At 35.5% G+C, this 18,486-nt stretch overlaps 1 protein-coding gene across 2 annotated transcripts; it reads left to right on the top strand.

Annotated features, from left to right (window-relative positions):
• The first annotated feature begins 515 nt into the window (after window positions 1-515).
• Window positions 516-18,346, top strand: slc27a1b (solute carrier family 27 member 1b). 2 transcript variants are annotated; one of them, XM_067403294.1, is made up of 13 exons: window positions 516-749; window positions 2,241-2,414; window positions 2,508-2,902; window positions 3,860-4,021; window positions 6,938-7,007; window positions 7,094-7,185; window positions 8,413-8,522; window positions 8,986-9,195; window positions 9,275-9,401; window positions 10,752-10,889; window positions 10,972-11,136; window positions 12,298-12,444; window positions 17,377-18,346. In XM_067403294.1, the coding sequence occupies exons 2-13, from the start codon at window positions 2,242-2,244 to the stop codon at window positions 17,532-17,534; spliced, it is 1,947 nt and encodes a 648-aa protein (XP_067259395.1). In that variant the 5' UTR covers window positions 516-749; window position 2,241; the 3' UTR covers window positions 17,535-18,346. The 2 variants fall into 2 exon arrangements, with proteins under 2 accessions (XP_067259395.1, XP_067259394.1); XM_067403293.1 differs by having other exon boundaries at window positions 516-753; window positions 17,377-18,345.
• Window positions 18,347-18,486: the final 140 nt, after the last annotated feature.

Below are 18,486 nucleotides of genomic sequence, written 5' to 3'. Positions count from 1 at the left end.
AATTTGTCAACTTATTACGCTGTTATATCTCCCCCTTCAGGTCAGAGTGAGTATTGCAAAAAAAAAAAAAAAAAAAGCAAACAGTAAAATCTGAGAAGAAACGACCACATTTTACAACAGTTAGTCCAGTAACAGTCAGGTAAATTATCATTTGCTAAAACAAAAAAAAAAGTCTTAGTAAAAATAAATGTTAAGAAGAAAAGGAAAGAACCCCTTCAAAGTGTCTGATTTGTTGCACGTTTTAGGCCTATGATGAAATCAAACATATTGTGAAACAGCGAGTCCATTTCTTCATCGAGTCATTAATTAAATTACCTATCGTATATTACCCTGATCTCGTTATGATAACACGAGGAAACGGTCTTAGCACATATTTTTGTTAGCTGGGACAGGCCCTCATTTCTCAGAGGGTTGAGTTCTGACAGGACCCCAAAACAGCCAGTCCAGACACGCAGAACCCGGAGAACCGGCAGACCCGTGACTGACAGCTGCGTTCTCCAATGAGAGCGGAGCTCGTGAATGGGGAGGCGGTGCTTGCAGGCTGAGGAACACGCACTGTGAGCCAAGTGAGAGTTCGCGAGCACAAATAAAATGTTAGGTGTCATCTTTCTGTAGACGTCTATCAATTTCACACATTTCTCAATAAGTTCTCGTCAGATCTGTGAAGGCGCGGTTGCAACTTTCAGCGTTTCTGAGGGATTTGTTTGGTCAGAGGATTGAACGGTCAAACCTGAACGGGAGGAGCGCAGGCAAGTGCGTTTCATGAGCAACGAGCGTACTTTACAATAATTATTTACTATTTAAATTATTATTTACTATTACTATTTAAATGTATTTCATATATTTGGTTGAATCTTCAGTTAGAGAAACTTTTTTTTTTTTTTAAATAATCCATTTATTTATCTTAGCTTTAAATATTAAAACAGGTCTAAACGTTTTAATTGTATTTCTGTGATTACTAACGTGCCTTTTTAAGACTTTTTTTCTCTCTCTATAAAAAGTATAGAATGAGTTAAAATGAGGGAAATTTTACATTTAAACATATTTTAAAATTGGGTATTTATATGTGCAATTTATAATTTTTTCATTTCATCAAAGCATTTTAGATAATGACTGATTTTATTCATATACGTTCTTACTGAAATGAGATTTGATGACAATGGAACAGAAACATTACAAAAAAAAAAAAAAAACTTTGTGAATAATGATTAAAAACAGCCATATTTTGACTTAATTGACAGCTTGTTGTGTCATCAGGTTCAAGGCTTATACAGCTATTCCCCCCCCCCCCCCCAAAAAAAGAAAAAAATAGTCATCACAAGTCATTAGGCCCGTTCACACCAATAACGATAACTATAACGATAATTACTATATTTGCGGCCACACCAACAAACGATAATGGTCTGTTTATTCTTAGCTCGCGCTGCGTTTTTTTTCATGTTTTCGCTGTTCTTGTTGTTTTTACACGCTTTAACCAGCAGATGTCCTTTGAGTGTCCAAAGCAGTATGCTTTGAGTGAATAGCTAGTGTAATCGATCTAATCTAACAGTGAATTTAGCTGACAAAGTCAAAACAGTGGAATAAAAACAACGCCTAGACTTTTTCACTGAAACTTCAAAGGAAGCAAGACAACGTTAGCGAAACTAGCGCTGGATCCCTGAGGTAATTTTATGTTACGCTGTTTGCTGTAATGATCTCATCGTTAATACTTCTCATCATTTTTCCAAGGGTATGACTGATTGTTTTCCATATATACATTTTCTTTAAAGTATCCTTGAAAAGAGGGTTTGACTTCTCAAACTGTGGTAGTGATTAACTTCTCCGCAATGTCGTCAGCCATTTTAAATGCGCGAGCCTGCAAATTAGAATGGATTCTGATTGGCTGTCAGTGTTTTATCTTTCAACAGCTGGAAAAAAATCGTTCTGAAAGTGATCCCAATGATATCGTTTCTCTATATCGTTAAGGCTGTGGTGTGGATGGTGCTATTCTTTTATATTTAGAAGATTTTTTAGATCGTTATCTTTATAGTTATTTTTCTTGGTGTGAACAGGCCTTGGTTCTTCTAACTGGTCACCATTTCTTTTTCACATTTTTAATCACTTTTTTCACCTTCACTGGTTAATTGTAGGTGATGCAAGAAATATAGAAGTACAAATACTCTATGTAGTTCCTCAATTAACATGGTCTCAAATGTGTAATAATTAAAAAAGCTTGTTTTCTCGTGTCTCCTCTCCTCCAGGATGGGTGCTGGAGACGGGTTTCGTGCCCCGGTCGCAGTGATCGGTGCAGGGTTACTGAGTGTCCTGGGACTCTCATGGTTCTGGAGTTTGGTGGCACTTTTTGTCATTTACTTATGTTCTGGAGGATGGAGGTTTCTCTATGTGGCCGCATGTACCATCAAGAGAGACATTATGTAAGTACAACCTACTTTCTCTCACTTTTGACGGAGAATAATGTAGTGAAGTCATGAAACCTGTTAATGTAACTCTTTCTTTGTCTCCTCCAGCGGTCTGTATGTACTGTTGCGTGTAAAATTATTCATGGATCATTATATCCGTACGCGAAGCACCGTCCCATCCATATTCGCCCAGCAGGTGGCGCTCCACCCGGACAAACCGGCTCTTATCGAGGAGTCCACAGGCGAGGTGTGGAGTTTCTCTGAGCTGGACCGGCGGTCGAACGCTGTGGCGCAGTGGGCCCTGGCGCAGGGCTGGGCGTCGGGCGACGTGGTGGCCATCTTCATGGAGAGTCGCCCGCCCACGGTGGCCCTGTGGCTCGGACTGGCTAAAGTGGGCGTGGAGCCAGCGTTCATCAATTTCAACCTGCGACGCGATTCGCTGATGCACTGCGTAGGTGTGTCAGGAGCTCGCGGGATGGTGTTTGGGGTGGAGCTTCTGGACGGTGAGATGCGCTTTACTTTGTTCGTCTCTTTGCAAACTGAGGCAATGTTTTTTAATGGCCAACAGAGATATTTAGTGAGAAGTGTGTCTAAGAGCTGATGGTAAATACATAACAAATTACTTTTTTTGTTCGTATTTAGCATATTTACTCATAATATTTACTCAAAATTAGTTGAGTATTGAAATATTGTAATATATATATATATATATATATATATATATATATATATATATATATATATATGTGTATATATATATATATATATGTGTATATATATATATATATGTGTATATATATATATATATTCAGTATATATATAATGAGAATGTTTGTTAAAGAATTAATTAATTTATGAATTCATTTTCATTCATTCATTCATTCACAAGGCAATAATAGTTTTGTAAATGCAAGGGCAAAAAAGGACAAGCACTTTGACATTTCACTTTCAAATAAAATAAATAAAAAAAATAATAATGATATTAAATAAATAAAATTTAACAACAACAACAACTATAATAATAATAAATATATAAATAATAATAATAATAAATAAAATAAATCAAAATAAATAATGACTAAATAATGGTAATAAAATCAAATAAACAACATAAAATAGTATGATAATAAATATATAATAAATCAAATAAATAATAATATAAAATAAATATATAATAAGTAATGCATAATGATAATAAATGAATCAAATAAACATATATATATATATATATATATATATATATATATATATATATATAAAACAACAACAAAAATAATTACAAATATAATAATAAATAAATATAAATATAAAAAATAATACAATAATAAGTAATAATATAAAAAAGTAATATATTAATAAATATATAATAAATATAATGATAAGTCGATCAACTGGCTGATGGTTTGAGTGAATGTCTCATATGGGTTTGTGTGTGTGTGTGTGTGTGTGTGTGTGTGTAGTGTTGCAGGAGGTGAAGGAGTCTCTGCGCTCTCTCGCTCTCTTCTGCACCGGTGCGGCTCCTGACGAGACTCTGGACTCGCTGTCGGCTCTGAACCTGGACGTGCTGCTGGCTTCATCTCCTGACACGCCACCCGCTGTCACGCACAACAAGGGCTTCAACGGTTGGTTTGACTTTCACCATCACACTTCACTGTCTGTGTTCCTGGATGATATGCTTCATCCTTCTGTGTGAGTGAGTGAGTTTATTTACCAGAACGTAAATGTCTCCACACGTCTCCAGACACATTTTAGATGTCGCAATCGTTCTGTTTTCTCTCATTTTTTGGTGTCATGAAAGCACGTTCAGGTCACATTTCACCACAGAACACAAATGAAAAACATTATGAAGACATGATATTTTGCAACATGATATTTAGCATGATATTTGCGACATGATATTTAGCCCGTTAGCCGTTGTGATATTATTTTCATTCAAATAAAGCACATTTCCCTTCCCAACTTTCACTTTTAAGTTTTATTGTAATTATTCTTGTTATTTTAAATATATTTATTTATCAAATATCAAATTTATTTATATAGTACCATTAAAAACAACATAGTGCTTCACAAACCAAAATAATAGTAATTTATAATAAACAATTTATTATTGTTGTTTATAATATAATATATTGTTTTAAATATTGATTTTCATTAGATTGTCATTATATTATTTTAAATCTGCTTAATTGAATCATTATAGATATTACCATGATAAATACACAATCATTTTATGTGTACAATATATTATGTTTATTACTTGATCATGAGAATAATGTCACTATGCCAAAAATCTTAATAGTCTAGTTATCTCTTTATATTGCATATTTTGTTTACATTTAAATCTGCATAAATGGATCATCATAAATATTACCATGATGAATAAATACTTTTACTTAAAATGTATTTGTACAATATAAAATATATAATATATGAATTTAAAGTATTATACACCATTAAATAAAATTATGTAATTAATTACAATACATAAAGTAAAATACATTTGTTTTATTTTGGGGAAAATGTGCATAATTGCTTGAAAATGTATGCCACAATGCTAAAAATCTTTAAAAAAACAAACAAACAAAAAAACAGGTTTAATTATCTAATTTCTTGTTTCTTTCTTGTGAGTTTGGGTTGAATATGAGCCGGTGGTGTGTTTGGCAGGTTGCCTGAGATTCACCCCATTATAAAGAGCGAGAGAGGCAGTGGTATTACGTGTGTTTTCAGTCAGAGAGCGAGTGGTTAAAGTGGGGAAAAGGTTACATACCAGCCAAGAGCACAGTGGCAGCGCATGAAAGAGAGAGAGAGGGACTGAAAGAAAGTCTGAGGTACAAAAGCAGATTGTGTGAGAAAAAACACGACGAAGGGACAAAGAGAGCAGAAAACACATCCGCTCCCTGAAGAGATGCAGAGAAACTAGGATTAGGAGACGCAGGAGAAAGACAGCAGTGTCTTTTACAGACAGACCTATGGACAGAGGGCTTGTAAATGTGTCAGAGGGTGATCGGTCATCGGTTAATCACCTCTGACCCAGTCAGCTGGCCTGATCACGAATGTGTGTGTGTTTGGTGGTACTACCCTCTCCAGACACCAGTCACATCTGACACAACTGGAAACATGATTCATACTATGTATTCCTGACCTTTCCCCCGTAATGCATATGTGGGAAACAGTTTGATTCATATCCTTACTTATTACACAACCTAAGGGTATTTTCACACTAGGCACAGTTGAATTGAACTGAACCCAAGCGTGATTGTCCCCACTCCCCTGCTGGCCCGCACTCAAACTGCAGTTAACGTTTCGGGCCGGAGCACACTAACGTCATATATGATGCAACTTTTTGTATGGAAGAAAACAGGAAGAAATGCACTTTCGCTAATCATTTATGCCGTGCAGCGATTTTCACTTGCATGTAAAAATAACAACTTTATTCAACAATTGAGACAGCGTTCTGACGTAGAACACAGAAGCGCTGCACTGTGTTTACAACGTGAACAGTGTAGGAGACTGACAGGAAAGAGAAGAGATTGTTGCACTGTAAAAAAAAAATGACATTGACTGTTGTATGTACTTAGAATTTTAAGTATTTTCAACTGGACAAATTTAGTTTTTGAAATAATACATTTTAGTTGTAATAAATTTATGAAAGTAAGGTGAACTTACTTTATTAAGTTTACAATACCAAAGTTTATGTTCATTTAACTTAACTTTTTGAATTATCATTTTGCACTCAGTTAAGATGTGTTTACTTAGAATTTAAGTATTTTCAACTTGACAAATTTAGTTATTTGAACTTATAAAGTTTAGTTGGAAAAGTAAAAGTTACAAAAGTAAAGTGAGTTAACTTTTTTAAGTTTTAAATACCAAAGTTCATGTTCATGTAACCTAATTTGACTTATTTTCTTAAACCAAATAAATTGTTTTATTTAAATTGTTCTTTTATGTCAATTGTAAATAATTATTTTTATGTTTCAGCCATGTTTCAAATTAGATTCATTTCTACTGCAAATAATAATTGATCTGATTTCAGCTACTGAAACATAAAACTGCAAATCAAATCAATTTAATTTCTCAAGATCTGAGCAGAGGATGATTAAACAACTCCAAAAACAGCTTCATCAGCTTCACTTTTTACAGACCAGTTTGGCTTTATTTTTTGCCTTTAAGTTTTATAGTAATATAGATTTTTTTTTTTTGCTCTACTATAAAGTAGTTAATTGAAATTTCTCTTTGAGAGCAATCAAAATATTTTTTTTTCTTTGTGTGAAGTCACAGAAATTCATGGGCCAAAATGTCAAATGTATCTTAATTAAGGAATTGGAAAGTGAGCAGAAATTACCTCTTAACTTTTATAGTTAAAATAAATCTAAATTCATAAAAAAATAATTGTTATGGCTAATTTATTTTTCTTTTATAGGGTTTACATTAGTCTGTAAGCATTATAATTATCTTTAGAAACAAAACTACAGAAGTGTATGATACAGTATGTGCTCATTTTGATGTTGTTTCTGTGATGTGTGTGTTTCTGGTCTCAGATAGGTTATTTTACATCTACACCTCAGGAACGACAGGTTTGCCTAAAGCTGCCATCGTGGTTCACAGCAGGTTTGTGCAACACTGTTCTTAAAATACTGACCAGACATCATCTGTACGACTGTTTCACTCTGTGTTTGTTTGCGCTGTGTCAACAGGTACTATCGTATCGCTGCGTTTGGATATCACTCCTTCGGTCTGCGGCCAGATGATGTTGTTTACTGCTGCCTGCCGCTCTATCACTCCGCAGGTCTGTTAGCAGTTCACAAACATCTTTCAACATGCTCTGTTCAGCTTATAGAACACCAGATCACTAAAAATACCTTAAATAACCTTCATTCTAGTGATATCAACCAGGGCTGCGTTTCCCAGTAGCACATTAAACCTAAGTAGATCGTAAAACCACTGCTACTAATGGCCTGAACGATCAACTTGGCTCACAATGCTTTTGGGCAATGCAGTCCAAAAGTGGTAAATTGGCCTATCACTGATAACCCAACCAGTGTAAAGGTTCCTCTTGTGTCAACTCCATAATCTACCAACAACTTTGTCAATGGACAAACGTTTTGTTCTTATTTAAGTAAAGTAAATACTTTAAATTTAAATATATACTCAGTATTTTATCATCAGATATCACCAATGACCTTTTAAAATCGGATGACCAACACTTCATGCACCTTTTTCACACTTTGTGTATTTTTCACACCTATTTCACACTGGTATTAAACAACAATACAAAAACTTTGAGAAAATACATCTGAAGATTGGATAAAGCCAGGTTAATTTTTTTGGTTTGATTTTGTTAACATGTTAGAGTTAAATGTTTTTACTGAGGGGATTTTGAATTTCTCTTTTTATTTCTCTGTAAATCAGAAAATACTGTCAACAGTAAGAAAAAAGACATTTACGCCATGGTCTTATGAATAAAATGGAAAATATTTTTCAGGTGAATTATATATGAACAAACCCCTCAGTAAAAACCTTCAGAATATGGATTGGAATAAAACTGTAAAGTTTGGTGTATGTAAGTGCTGCTGAAGTGGAGAAGAAAACTCAATTTGAGAAAACGGCCTTTAAAAATATCTCAATTTGAGAGAACGGCCTTCTTTCCTCTAATCTGAAAAAACTTTTTGTGAAAAGAACAAAATCTCAAAATTGACCAGTGCATGAAAAAACAATGTTTTTGCCTTTAGAGTCTTCCCTTAAATATCTTTAATCCCATGTGTCCAGTTTTTAACATTTTAATTCTGAAACAGTTATACTGAAAAAGATGGATACATCAATGTAGAAAACGTATTTAGGATGAAGCCTGTTGTTACATTCAATTCTGTGTCTCTATGGGTTCTTGAATGAGCTACCAAAATAATTATCATTATTAAATGATGAAATAATCCATTGAATCTTTAGTTTAGATCACATGGGTTCAACAGACAGGATCAGTATAATCAATCATTTCTCTTCTTTCTGGGTTTCCCAGGCAACATCGTTGGCGTTGGTCAGTGTCTGCTGCACGGTCTGACAGTGGTGATCCGCAGGAAGTTTTCCGCTAGTCGCTTCTGGGACGACTGTGTCAAATACAACTGCACAGTGAGGACGTTTGACCTCGATCAGTCATTAAAGAGATCCATCTAGTGCAACTAAATCTTGTAATTGTGCATTTAGGACAGTCAATTATCAGACTTTTACAGTACATTCAAAAGGGAAGAGAAAACACTTTCCATAACTTTTGTTTAAGGTTATGTTTCCAATCGAATTTTACAGTATTTTGGTGAAAATTCATCTGTCTCTGTTCAAAATAAAAGTTAAACCAAGTTCAACCAAAAAGTATAGTATACAGTTAATAATTGGCTTAATAAATATAATACTTTGTTTTCAAGGTCTTTTTTTGTTAACTTTTTTGTATGATAAACACTTTTGCATTAGATGTCTAGTCTAAAATATGATTAAACCCAGATGCGAACCATCAGTCCATGAAACAATCAAAACAAACTTTGTTACTGTCTGATTGTCTCATTTAAACCGTTTAATTGTAGTTTGTGTGTGTTTGCAGGTGGTCCAGTATATTGGTGAAATCTGCCGGTACCTGTTAGCACAGCCGGTCCGTCCGTCCGAGTCTCTTCACAAGGTGCGTGTTGCCACAGGCAATGGTTTGCGGCCCAACGTCTGGGAAGCGTTCACTAAACGCTTCAACATCAAACGCATCGGTGAGTTTTATGGAGCCACCGAGTGCAACTGCAGCCTGGCCAACATGGACAATAAGGTGCGTGTGAATCTTTCCTCATTACATTTAATAGGTATGATGCATGTTTTATTGATGTGTAATGTGCTCCTATGGCCAGGTGGGGGCATGTGGCTTCAACAGCGTGATTCTGCCCAGCGTTTATCCCATCAGACTGCTGAGGGCCGACGAGGACACCATGGAGTTAATACGGGACAGTCGAGGACTGTGTGTCCCCTGCAAACCTGGTGAGACAAACACACAATCTGAACCTGAAAACACACACAGTAGATGTGTGATTTAATTTCTAAAGAAGGAAGTAAAATATTAAATATTAATAAACTGCATAAAATATTAAATATTTTTGTATAATGACGCTAAACTTTATAATTGATTGTCTCGTAAGACAACAAAGCTGTTTTCTATGTGGATATGTTGTAAACTGTAATTTATTCCTGTGATAAAAGCTGAATTACTCCAGTCTTCAGTGTCGCATGATCCTACAGAAATCACTTTAATATGCTGACTTGGTGCTGAAAATGATGAAAATAGTTCATATTTTTGATATATTAGTGATAGATTATTATTTTCAGGCTCTTTGATTAATCTCTTTGATCTTTTTGACACAAAGTATGTGGAAATTGAATGATATATCTTTCCTTTAATATATTAGCATATCATGTTGTGAATATTATCTGTATTTGCCTGGCAACTCGAAACAAACTGAGCAGCTTCTGAACACATACTGTACCATGACAGAGTAAACAAGTGAATTTCACAAGTGTTTCAAAAGGTCTTCCTTTGTATAATTTGCAAATGGGTCAAAAGTCTGGCTAGTAACAGTAACAGTGTTGTGTATCACTTGGTGTGTCCGTGTTTGGAGTTTAAATAAACACATTTCACATCAGAGACGAATGACAGCCAATGAGAAACCAGCATTTATTATGACTTAGTGTGTGAAATGAGATTGTGTCAGTTTGTGTTGTAAATCAGTGTTTTTTGAGGGGCCGTTTACATTTTCAACTAAAAACTGAGAACTTTTTATGCATTTTTGCCAATAATTTACTAGGCGACTGCGTTTTGGGGGCCTGAAAACGTAAACTTTTAAAATCAAGTTTCAAAGTACAAGTTTTTGAAAATGATATCGTTATTGTCTCAGTGTAAGCTACAAAAACGCACATTTTTGAAAACAGTGATGTCATGCGCATGTGTATTACATGTTCAGCAGTGTTTCTTTACAAAGTGACATCGCCATCTACTGGCCAGGCAGCAGAATACAGCGTTTTTTTGTTGTTTTTGTAGATCCGTGTGAACAGGGATTGTTTTGACAACGTAGTCATCTGTACACGAAAAATGCAAAGGGAAAACTTTTCCATATTTAGTACATCGTCACTGAAACACTGTTATAGTTTTTATTAATATTTTGAATTGGAAACTAGCAAAGTTTTTTCTATTGTATTTCAGTAAACATTTTATTTTAACGAATATGTTTCTTTGTTTTATTTTAGTTAACTATAATAACCCTGGTGTAAATATGCACCTACAAGACATTTAGCACTTTAATACAAGTGTTTTTGTGTATTTTCTGAGCATTTTAGGAGAACCAGGGATCATCGTTGGCCGAATCAATCCAGATGATCCATTACGTCGTTTTGATGGCTACGCGAATCAAGAAGCCACCAGTAAAAAGATTGCGCACAACGTCTTCAAAAAGGGAGATTCGGCGTATGTATCAGGTAAATCCAAAGCTCTCCGGATGAGGATTGATCCTCTTGTGTACCAGTTGGATTCCTCTCACACCGTGTTCTTCTGTCTCAGGTGATTTGATGGTGATGGACGAGTTCGGTTACGTGTATTTCCGGGACAGAGGCGGAGACACATATCGCTGGCGGGGTGAGAACGTCTCGACCACAGAGGTGGAAGGAGTTTTGAGTTCTCTGTTGAATCAGACGGACGTGGCCGTCTACGGCGTCTCAGTGCCAGGTGAGACTGCAGATGTTTGAAATAATTAGCGCTAAACATTTTATATAAAGAAAGAGCTGCAAATGCTTTATATAATGAGGTGGAGATTAAAGCTCACAGTCATCTCCTCCGGTTTCAACCTCAGAGTCAAGAAAATAAAAGTAACTGTGGTTTTATATTTTACAATTGGCTCTTTAAATCTAATTGGGAGTTTTTAGGAGATTCTTTACATGTTGAAATTCCAGCTATTTCTTGTAATTGCAACTTTATATTTGACTTTGAATGTCTTTGAAAAGCTGCACATTTTTCTTGTAATTGCAACTATATGTATCTCACAACTGCGACTATGTAATTAAATGGGACTTTATGTGTTGTAAAAAGAAAATACACAGGTAAGTGTGGCTCTATATCTTGCAATTTCCACTGTAAATATCATAATTGCAATTTTTTATCTCTTAGTTGTTATTTTTCATATTCATATTTCGGCTATTTCTTGTAGTTAAAGTTTTATATCTCCCAGTTGTAACTTTATATCTTAACATAACTGACATAATCAGTTTTTCATAAATACAACTTTATAACTCAATGTGACTTTACATGTTGCATTTGCAACCATTTCTTGTAACTTTATATCACGCAATGTGAATCTCATGAACTGCAACTCTTTCTTGTAATTGCAGCTTTATATATCTCACAAGTTCAACTTTATAATTTACTTACTCTACGTGTTGCAATTGCAACTATTTCTCGTAATTACGACATAATATCTCACAACGTGACTTTGAATGGTGCAACTATTTCTTGTAGTTGCAGCTTTCTGTCTCCCAGATGTGATTTTAAATATTGAACTGTGACTTTTTCTTTACAATTGCAACTTTACAGTTAATCAGTATTTAATGTCCATGCAACTTTAGATATCCCAGTTGTAATTTTATATCTTGAACTGAGACTTTAGCACAATTGCAATGATTTCTTGTAGTTGCTACTTCATCTCTTAATTGTGGTTTTATATTTCCAATGTGACTTTATTTCTCATTTCAAACTTTGCTCACAATCTGTTTTCAGAAGTTAAGTAGGGTCTGGTTTGGTTCATGTTAGGATGGGAGACAGTACAGACATTATAATCTCCAAATCAAGATACATCAATAAGTGTTACAGCCGTGTCTCTCTTTTAATCGTCAGGTGTGGAGGGGAAGGCAGGAATGGCCGCCATAGCGGACGTGACAAATGACTTCGACTGCGAGGCATTTCTAAGAGATGTGCAGAATGCTCTTCCCTCTTACGCCCGGCCCGTCTTCTTACGATTTTCACCCGAGGTTGACAAAACAGGTGATGGATTCATACACAATTTTCCTCTGTATCTTCCTTTGCTTTCCTTAAACATATAATGAAAAGTTACCGAAAAAAGCTACATTAAAAACCTGTTAAATTGGTTAATACTTCCCAGAGGTGTAAAGTACTTGAGTAATTTTACTTGATAACTGTACTTAAATATTATTTTTGGGGATTTTTACTTTACTTGAGTACATTTAAAAATCAATACTTTTACTTTTTTTGATTACATTTTTTGAGAAAAAAAAAGTACTTTTTACTCCTTACAATTTTATTTACAATCAAAAAGTACTTATTTTTTGGAGATCACTTCATTCTATTTTCTTTTGCTATTACCAAACCAATTGAATTGTGCTGATGACCAGTTTAATTTAAAGGGATAGTTCACCCAAAAATGAAAATTTGATGTTTATCTGCTTACCCCCAGGGCATCCAAGATGTAGGTGACTTTTTTTTTTTCAGTCGAACGCAAATTATGATTTTTAACTGCAACCGCTGCCCTCTGTCAGTCAAATAATAGCAGTGATTGGGAACTTGAACAATAAGAGTCGAAAAAACTTCCATAGACAAATCCAAATTAAACCCTGCGGCTCGTGACGGCACATTGATGTCCTAAGACACGAAACGATCGGTTTGTGCGAGAAACCGAACAGTATTTATATAATTTTTTACCTCTAATACACCACTATGTCCAACTTCGTTCAGCTTCCAGCAAGTGAGGTCGGATCGCGCTCTGACAACGGAAGTGATGTCTCGCGCTCATTGAAGTATATGGGCGAGACATCACTTCCGTCATCACAACGCGTTTTTTGACCTCACTAACAGGAAGTTGAACGAAGTTGGACATAGTGGTGTATTAGAGGTAAAAATGATATAAATACTGTTCGGCTTCTCGCACAAACCGATCGTTTCGTGTCTTAGGACATCAATGTGTCGTCACGGGCCGCAGGTTTTAATTTTGATTTGTCTAAGCAAGTTTCATTTACTGTTATAGTTGAAGTTCCCATCCACTGCTATTATTTGACTGACAGAGGGCAGCGGTTGCAGTTAAAAATCATAATTTGTGTTCGACTGAAGAAAAAAAGTCACCTACATCTTGGATGCACTGGGGGTAAGCAGATAAACCTCAAATTTTCATTTTTGGGTGAACTATCCCTTTAAAGGTTATTTATTCAATGAGATTCATTTTCACATTCCATGAAATTGGTCAGACATGTTCATTGGTCCTTTGGAAGTGACGTCATGTTGCATCAATTACCACAATGCACAGTACCTTGACCTCAAAGAATATACACTAACAAGAAGCGACACTCAACAGAATGTTCCATTGCAACACCTGCGCCAGCAGCGGCCTTGCATTTCCGCCATTTTTGGGTGAAGGCATCTTGGCAGTCCACTAGTTTCTATGGCAATATCAGCTGCTTTGTAAAAAAAAAAAAAAAAAAAAAAAAAAATTTTTCACAAATCCTTTTTTGCTCTCAGTCAGTTTGGGTTAAAACTCTTTAAAAGATCTAGTATTAGTATTAGACTTATAAACACTGAATTAATACCAACATATGAAATTAAATTATGACATGCATCAGAAAAATTGGGAATGTTGGACAATAAATATATGAATATAACAGCTTTATTTTGCAGTGTTGTCTAATGTCCATTGAAGCAAAAGTGTCCAAAAGTTGGAATTATGCGATAATGGACAGAGCAGATCATAAGATCATTATGTTTGTAGCGTGATCCATTAAAACGTACAATATAGCTTATTTCAATTCAGATCTAGATATTATTATTACTCCACTAGGTATGAAATATATTGTTCGCTGCAAACATGATGATCTTAAATTAATTAATTATTAATTTACTATTAATAAATGTGTAAAGTTTCATAAAATGGAAATGCTCAAAGTAGGCTAACTATGTTACTTCAGATGGATGAATTGTTGCATTCCACAACTGGTAAAATAAAACGTATATAAGACAATACAACATTTACTGTAGGAGCCATACAATTTACTGGTGACGTAATTTAAAAAACTGTTCTACTGTGCTTCTGATTTGGCAGTGAAATTCACAGATTTGGGGTGCGTAAGATGTGAAGGATTCAATGGTCCAATTAGTATTTTCACCCCATAATGGCGGCCGCACTACCGGAGCGCCATCTAGTGACTGTTGTCTAAAAAGTATCAGAGTGTCGCCTCTTGGGTTCTATACTCTTTGTTGATCTGGAAATTAGTGGGTACGGAAAGTATTCAGACCCCTTTAAATTTTTCACTCTTTGTTATATTGCAGCCATTTGGTAAAATCATTTAAGTTCATTTTTTTCCTCATTAATGTACACACAACATTGACAGAAAAACACAGAATTGTTGACATTTTTGCAGATTAAAAAAGAAAAACTGAAATATCACATGGTCCTAAGTATTCAGACCCTTTGCTGTGATACTCATGTATTTAACTCAGGTGCTGTCCATTTCTTCTGATCATCCTTGAGATGGTTCCACACCTTCATTTGAGTCCAGCTGTGTTTGATTACACTGATAGGTGTGTGGCTTTCCTAATCAAGTCCAGTCTATATAAGACCTTACAGCTCACAGTGCATGTCAGAGCAAATGAGAATCATGAGGTCAAAGGAACTGCCTGAAGAGCTCAGAGACAGAATTGTGGCAAGGCACAGATCTGGCCAAGGTTACAAAAAAAATTCTGCTGCACTTAAGGTTCCTAAGAGCACAGTGGCCTCCATAATCCTTAAATGGAAGACGTTTGGGATGACCAGAACCCTTCCTAGAGCTGGACGTCCGACCAAACTGAGCTATCGGGTGAGAAGAGTCTTGGTGAGAGAGGTAAAGAAGAACCCAAAGATCACTGTGGCTGAGCTCCAGAGATGCAGTCAGGAGATGGGAGAAAATTGTAGAAAGTCAACCATCACTGCAGCCCTCCACCAGTCGGGGCTTTATGGCAGAGTGGTCCGACGGAAGCCTCTCCTCACTGCAAGACACATGAAAGCCTGCATGGAGTTTGCCAAGATAGTGAGAAATAAGATTCTCTGGTCTGAGACCAAGATAGAACTTTTTGGCCTTAATTCTAAGCGGTATGTGTGGAGAAAACCAGGCACTGCTCATCACCTATCCAATACAGTCCCAACAGTGAAGCATGGTGGTGGCAGCATCATGCTGTGGGGGTGTTTTTCAGCTGCAGGGACAGGACGACTGGTTGCAATCTAGGGAAAGATGAATGCGGCCAAGTACAGGGATATCCTGGACGAAAACCTTCTCCAGAGTGCTCAGGACCTCAGACTGGGCCGAAGGCCCTAAGCACACAGCTAAAATAACGAAGGAGTGGCTTCACAACAACTCCGTGACTGTTCTTGAATGGCCCAGCCAGAGCCCTGACTTAAACCCAATTGAGCATCTCTGGAGAGACCTAAAAATGGCTGTCCACCAACATTTACCATCCAACCTGACAGAACTGGAGAGGATCTGCAAGCAGCAATGGCAGAGGATCCCCAAATCCAGGTGTGAAAAACTTGTTGCATCTTTCCCAAAAAGACTCATGGCTGTACACATGAAGCCAACAAAGAGTGGGATGGATATCTGGCCTGTGTTTCAGGCACTACAGGATTGATTTTTAGCCCCCAAAGAGCTAGGCTTGACACTCACAATTTTGAAAATCAGCTTCTGCTGAAGTTAAATCCGAGGTTTTGCAACTTTGAGTAGCATGTAGCATACTGCCATTAGGTAGTAGTCTTATAGTTTGATAATTAAATACAATTAAACACAAACAGTTCTAAATGAGGATAAAACTTTGTATGTGGTTCTTTCACTTCATGTTTTTAGAGATTAAAAGCTGAAACAAGAATCTCTAGTTTTCATTCACGCTATTACTTTTACTTTTTTAATACTCAAGTACAATTTTAATGTAGTACTTTTTTACTTTTACTCAAGTATGATTCTAGCCAGATACTTTTACTTTTAATTGAGTAAAATTTTCACTCAGTACTTGTACTTTCACTTGAGTAACATTTTTGAGTACTTTTTACACCTCTGATACTTCACTTACTATATACTAGCGATGCAGATTAGCTCTAACATCACCTGAATCTGCTGTAAAAAATAAACCATCCACCCACCCAAACCTATGATTTTCTCTGATTTAGAGATCTGTACCTGATCATCACATTACAATTACTGTAATTCTCAGTGTTTAGCGTGATGATATGGTAACATATTACACTGAAGTAGGCTGCTTTTAAATGAACATTTACTTAAAGTAGAAGCTCTTCTTTTTCTTTTGCATTTCCTTACAAGCTTAAGCACAGGGTTTACTCCCTTCAATCTTAAATTTTCACTCTCTTCGTCACTGCAACTTCCCAAACACACACACAAAGAAATTAAATGCGTTCAGCCCAAGCAAAGGCTGGATAGACTTTATTAGTTTTTTGTCATCTTTGTGCTTCACAGTTATTACACATCACATTCCCAGCACTTTTTCCTTTGTTTTATATAATGGCCACAATGAGGTGCTCTAGGCATGTTTTGCTTGATTGGTTTTCCCTAAAGAGAAACAGGTTGTTGAAAAAGAATGTAAAATAAAATGAATCGACAGTTCCAGAATCATATTTGTTGGTGTTTTGTTTAAATAGTTATGCTTCTTCTAAGTTTTTGTTATTAATTGGTTCAATGACTTGACGTGCATATTTTTGAGTCCAAGTGCATTATGTGGTTTTCAGTATATTATAGAGATAGAAAACAGAGTTTTTTTTTTTTTTTGTAAACTAACATATCAATAAACGAAATATACGTTTTTTTTTTTTGCAACAAATTTAAGTTCAATCTATAAAACCTAAAATGTTGCTGCCATTTTTTAAACCATAAATTTCTGGTTAAATGATTCTTGTATTAACAGTGTAAAATCTTTAATTTCTCTCCCCTCCAGACACATTTAAAATCAAAAAGACTCGCTTACAGAAGGAGGGATACGACCCCAGACAAACCACCGACCGGCTCTACTTCCTCAACAGCCGTTTGGGGCGTTACGAGAGTCTGACGGATGAACTCTACAGTGACATCATGCAGGGAAACGTGTCTCTATAAGAACCACGTCATAGTGGGGTATAAATACGCAGTTTATTTTTTACAAAATCAGTGAGATAACTGCACTACAATCAAACTCATACTTGACACAGTGTTCGGTTAGTACTTGAAACTACTAGTTCTGCCTTTCACATCATTCTATAGTAAATGTTTATAGAGTTTTCTGATTAGAAATAATGGACTGAACTCACTTTGTGAAATTATCTGAGTAGCTGAACTAAAAGGCGCTTTACATGATTTTCTTTCTGAATGTATTGCATCAAATGACGTATAACTGGAAATAGGTTTCATGAGGTAAACACATTACTGTAAATGACATAAGAAATAGTTGTGGGGGAGCAGCGTGTGATTAGTCGGTCAGAAGACTAGTTAATCAGTTGTGCTCTCTGTGTCTGTGCATCATTTTGCATGTTTGGGTTTGTTGGTTTTGGAGAGGTTTTCCCATTCATTTTTATCCAGGTATTTCTGACTTACAGCACTGTTTATGTGGTCAACACTGTAATGGAGACATCTATTCGATTTCATTCTTTCAATACAGACAGTATTACAGACAAGTAATGGTAATAGTATTACATTATGCAAAAAATATCGAATCACAGGTTAAACTTTAGAATTTCTTTTTTAAAAGCAGTGACTTTTGAGAAACTCCACAGTAAAATAAAGTGTTTTGAATCAAAATGTTTTGATGTGACATGTACATAATCATTAACCATTAGCAAATTAGACTGTGCTATACTTTTTCAGATGTTTTGACTATTTTATTCACTTGAACTTGATTTTTTAAAGAATTTTAATAAATTTAACTTGACAGTTTTACACTATGAAGTATGAGCACGTTTTTTTTTTTCAGCTTTAGACAATCTAATGTACAGAAAAAAAATGATGTGAAGTGATTCATATTCTTCTCTTACTCCCATTATCATAAAAAACACTTTCATCATGTTCTATCAGC

Source organism: Chanodichthys erythropterus, chromosome 12 (genome assembly GCF_024489055.1).
Source record: "Chanodichthys erythropterus isolate Z2021 chromosome 12, ASM2448905v1, whole genome shotgun sequence".
NCBI lineage: Eukaryota > Metazoa > Chordata > Actinopteri > Cypriniformes > Xenocyprididae > Chanodichthys > Chanodichthys erythropterus.
The sequence above is the reverse complement of the archived record's forward strand: the minus strand, read 5'-3'. Positions and strand labels throughout refer to the sequence as shown.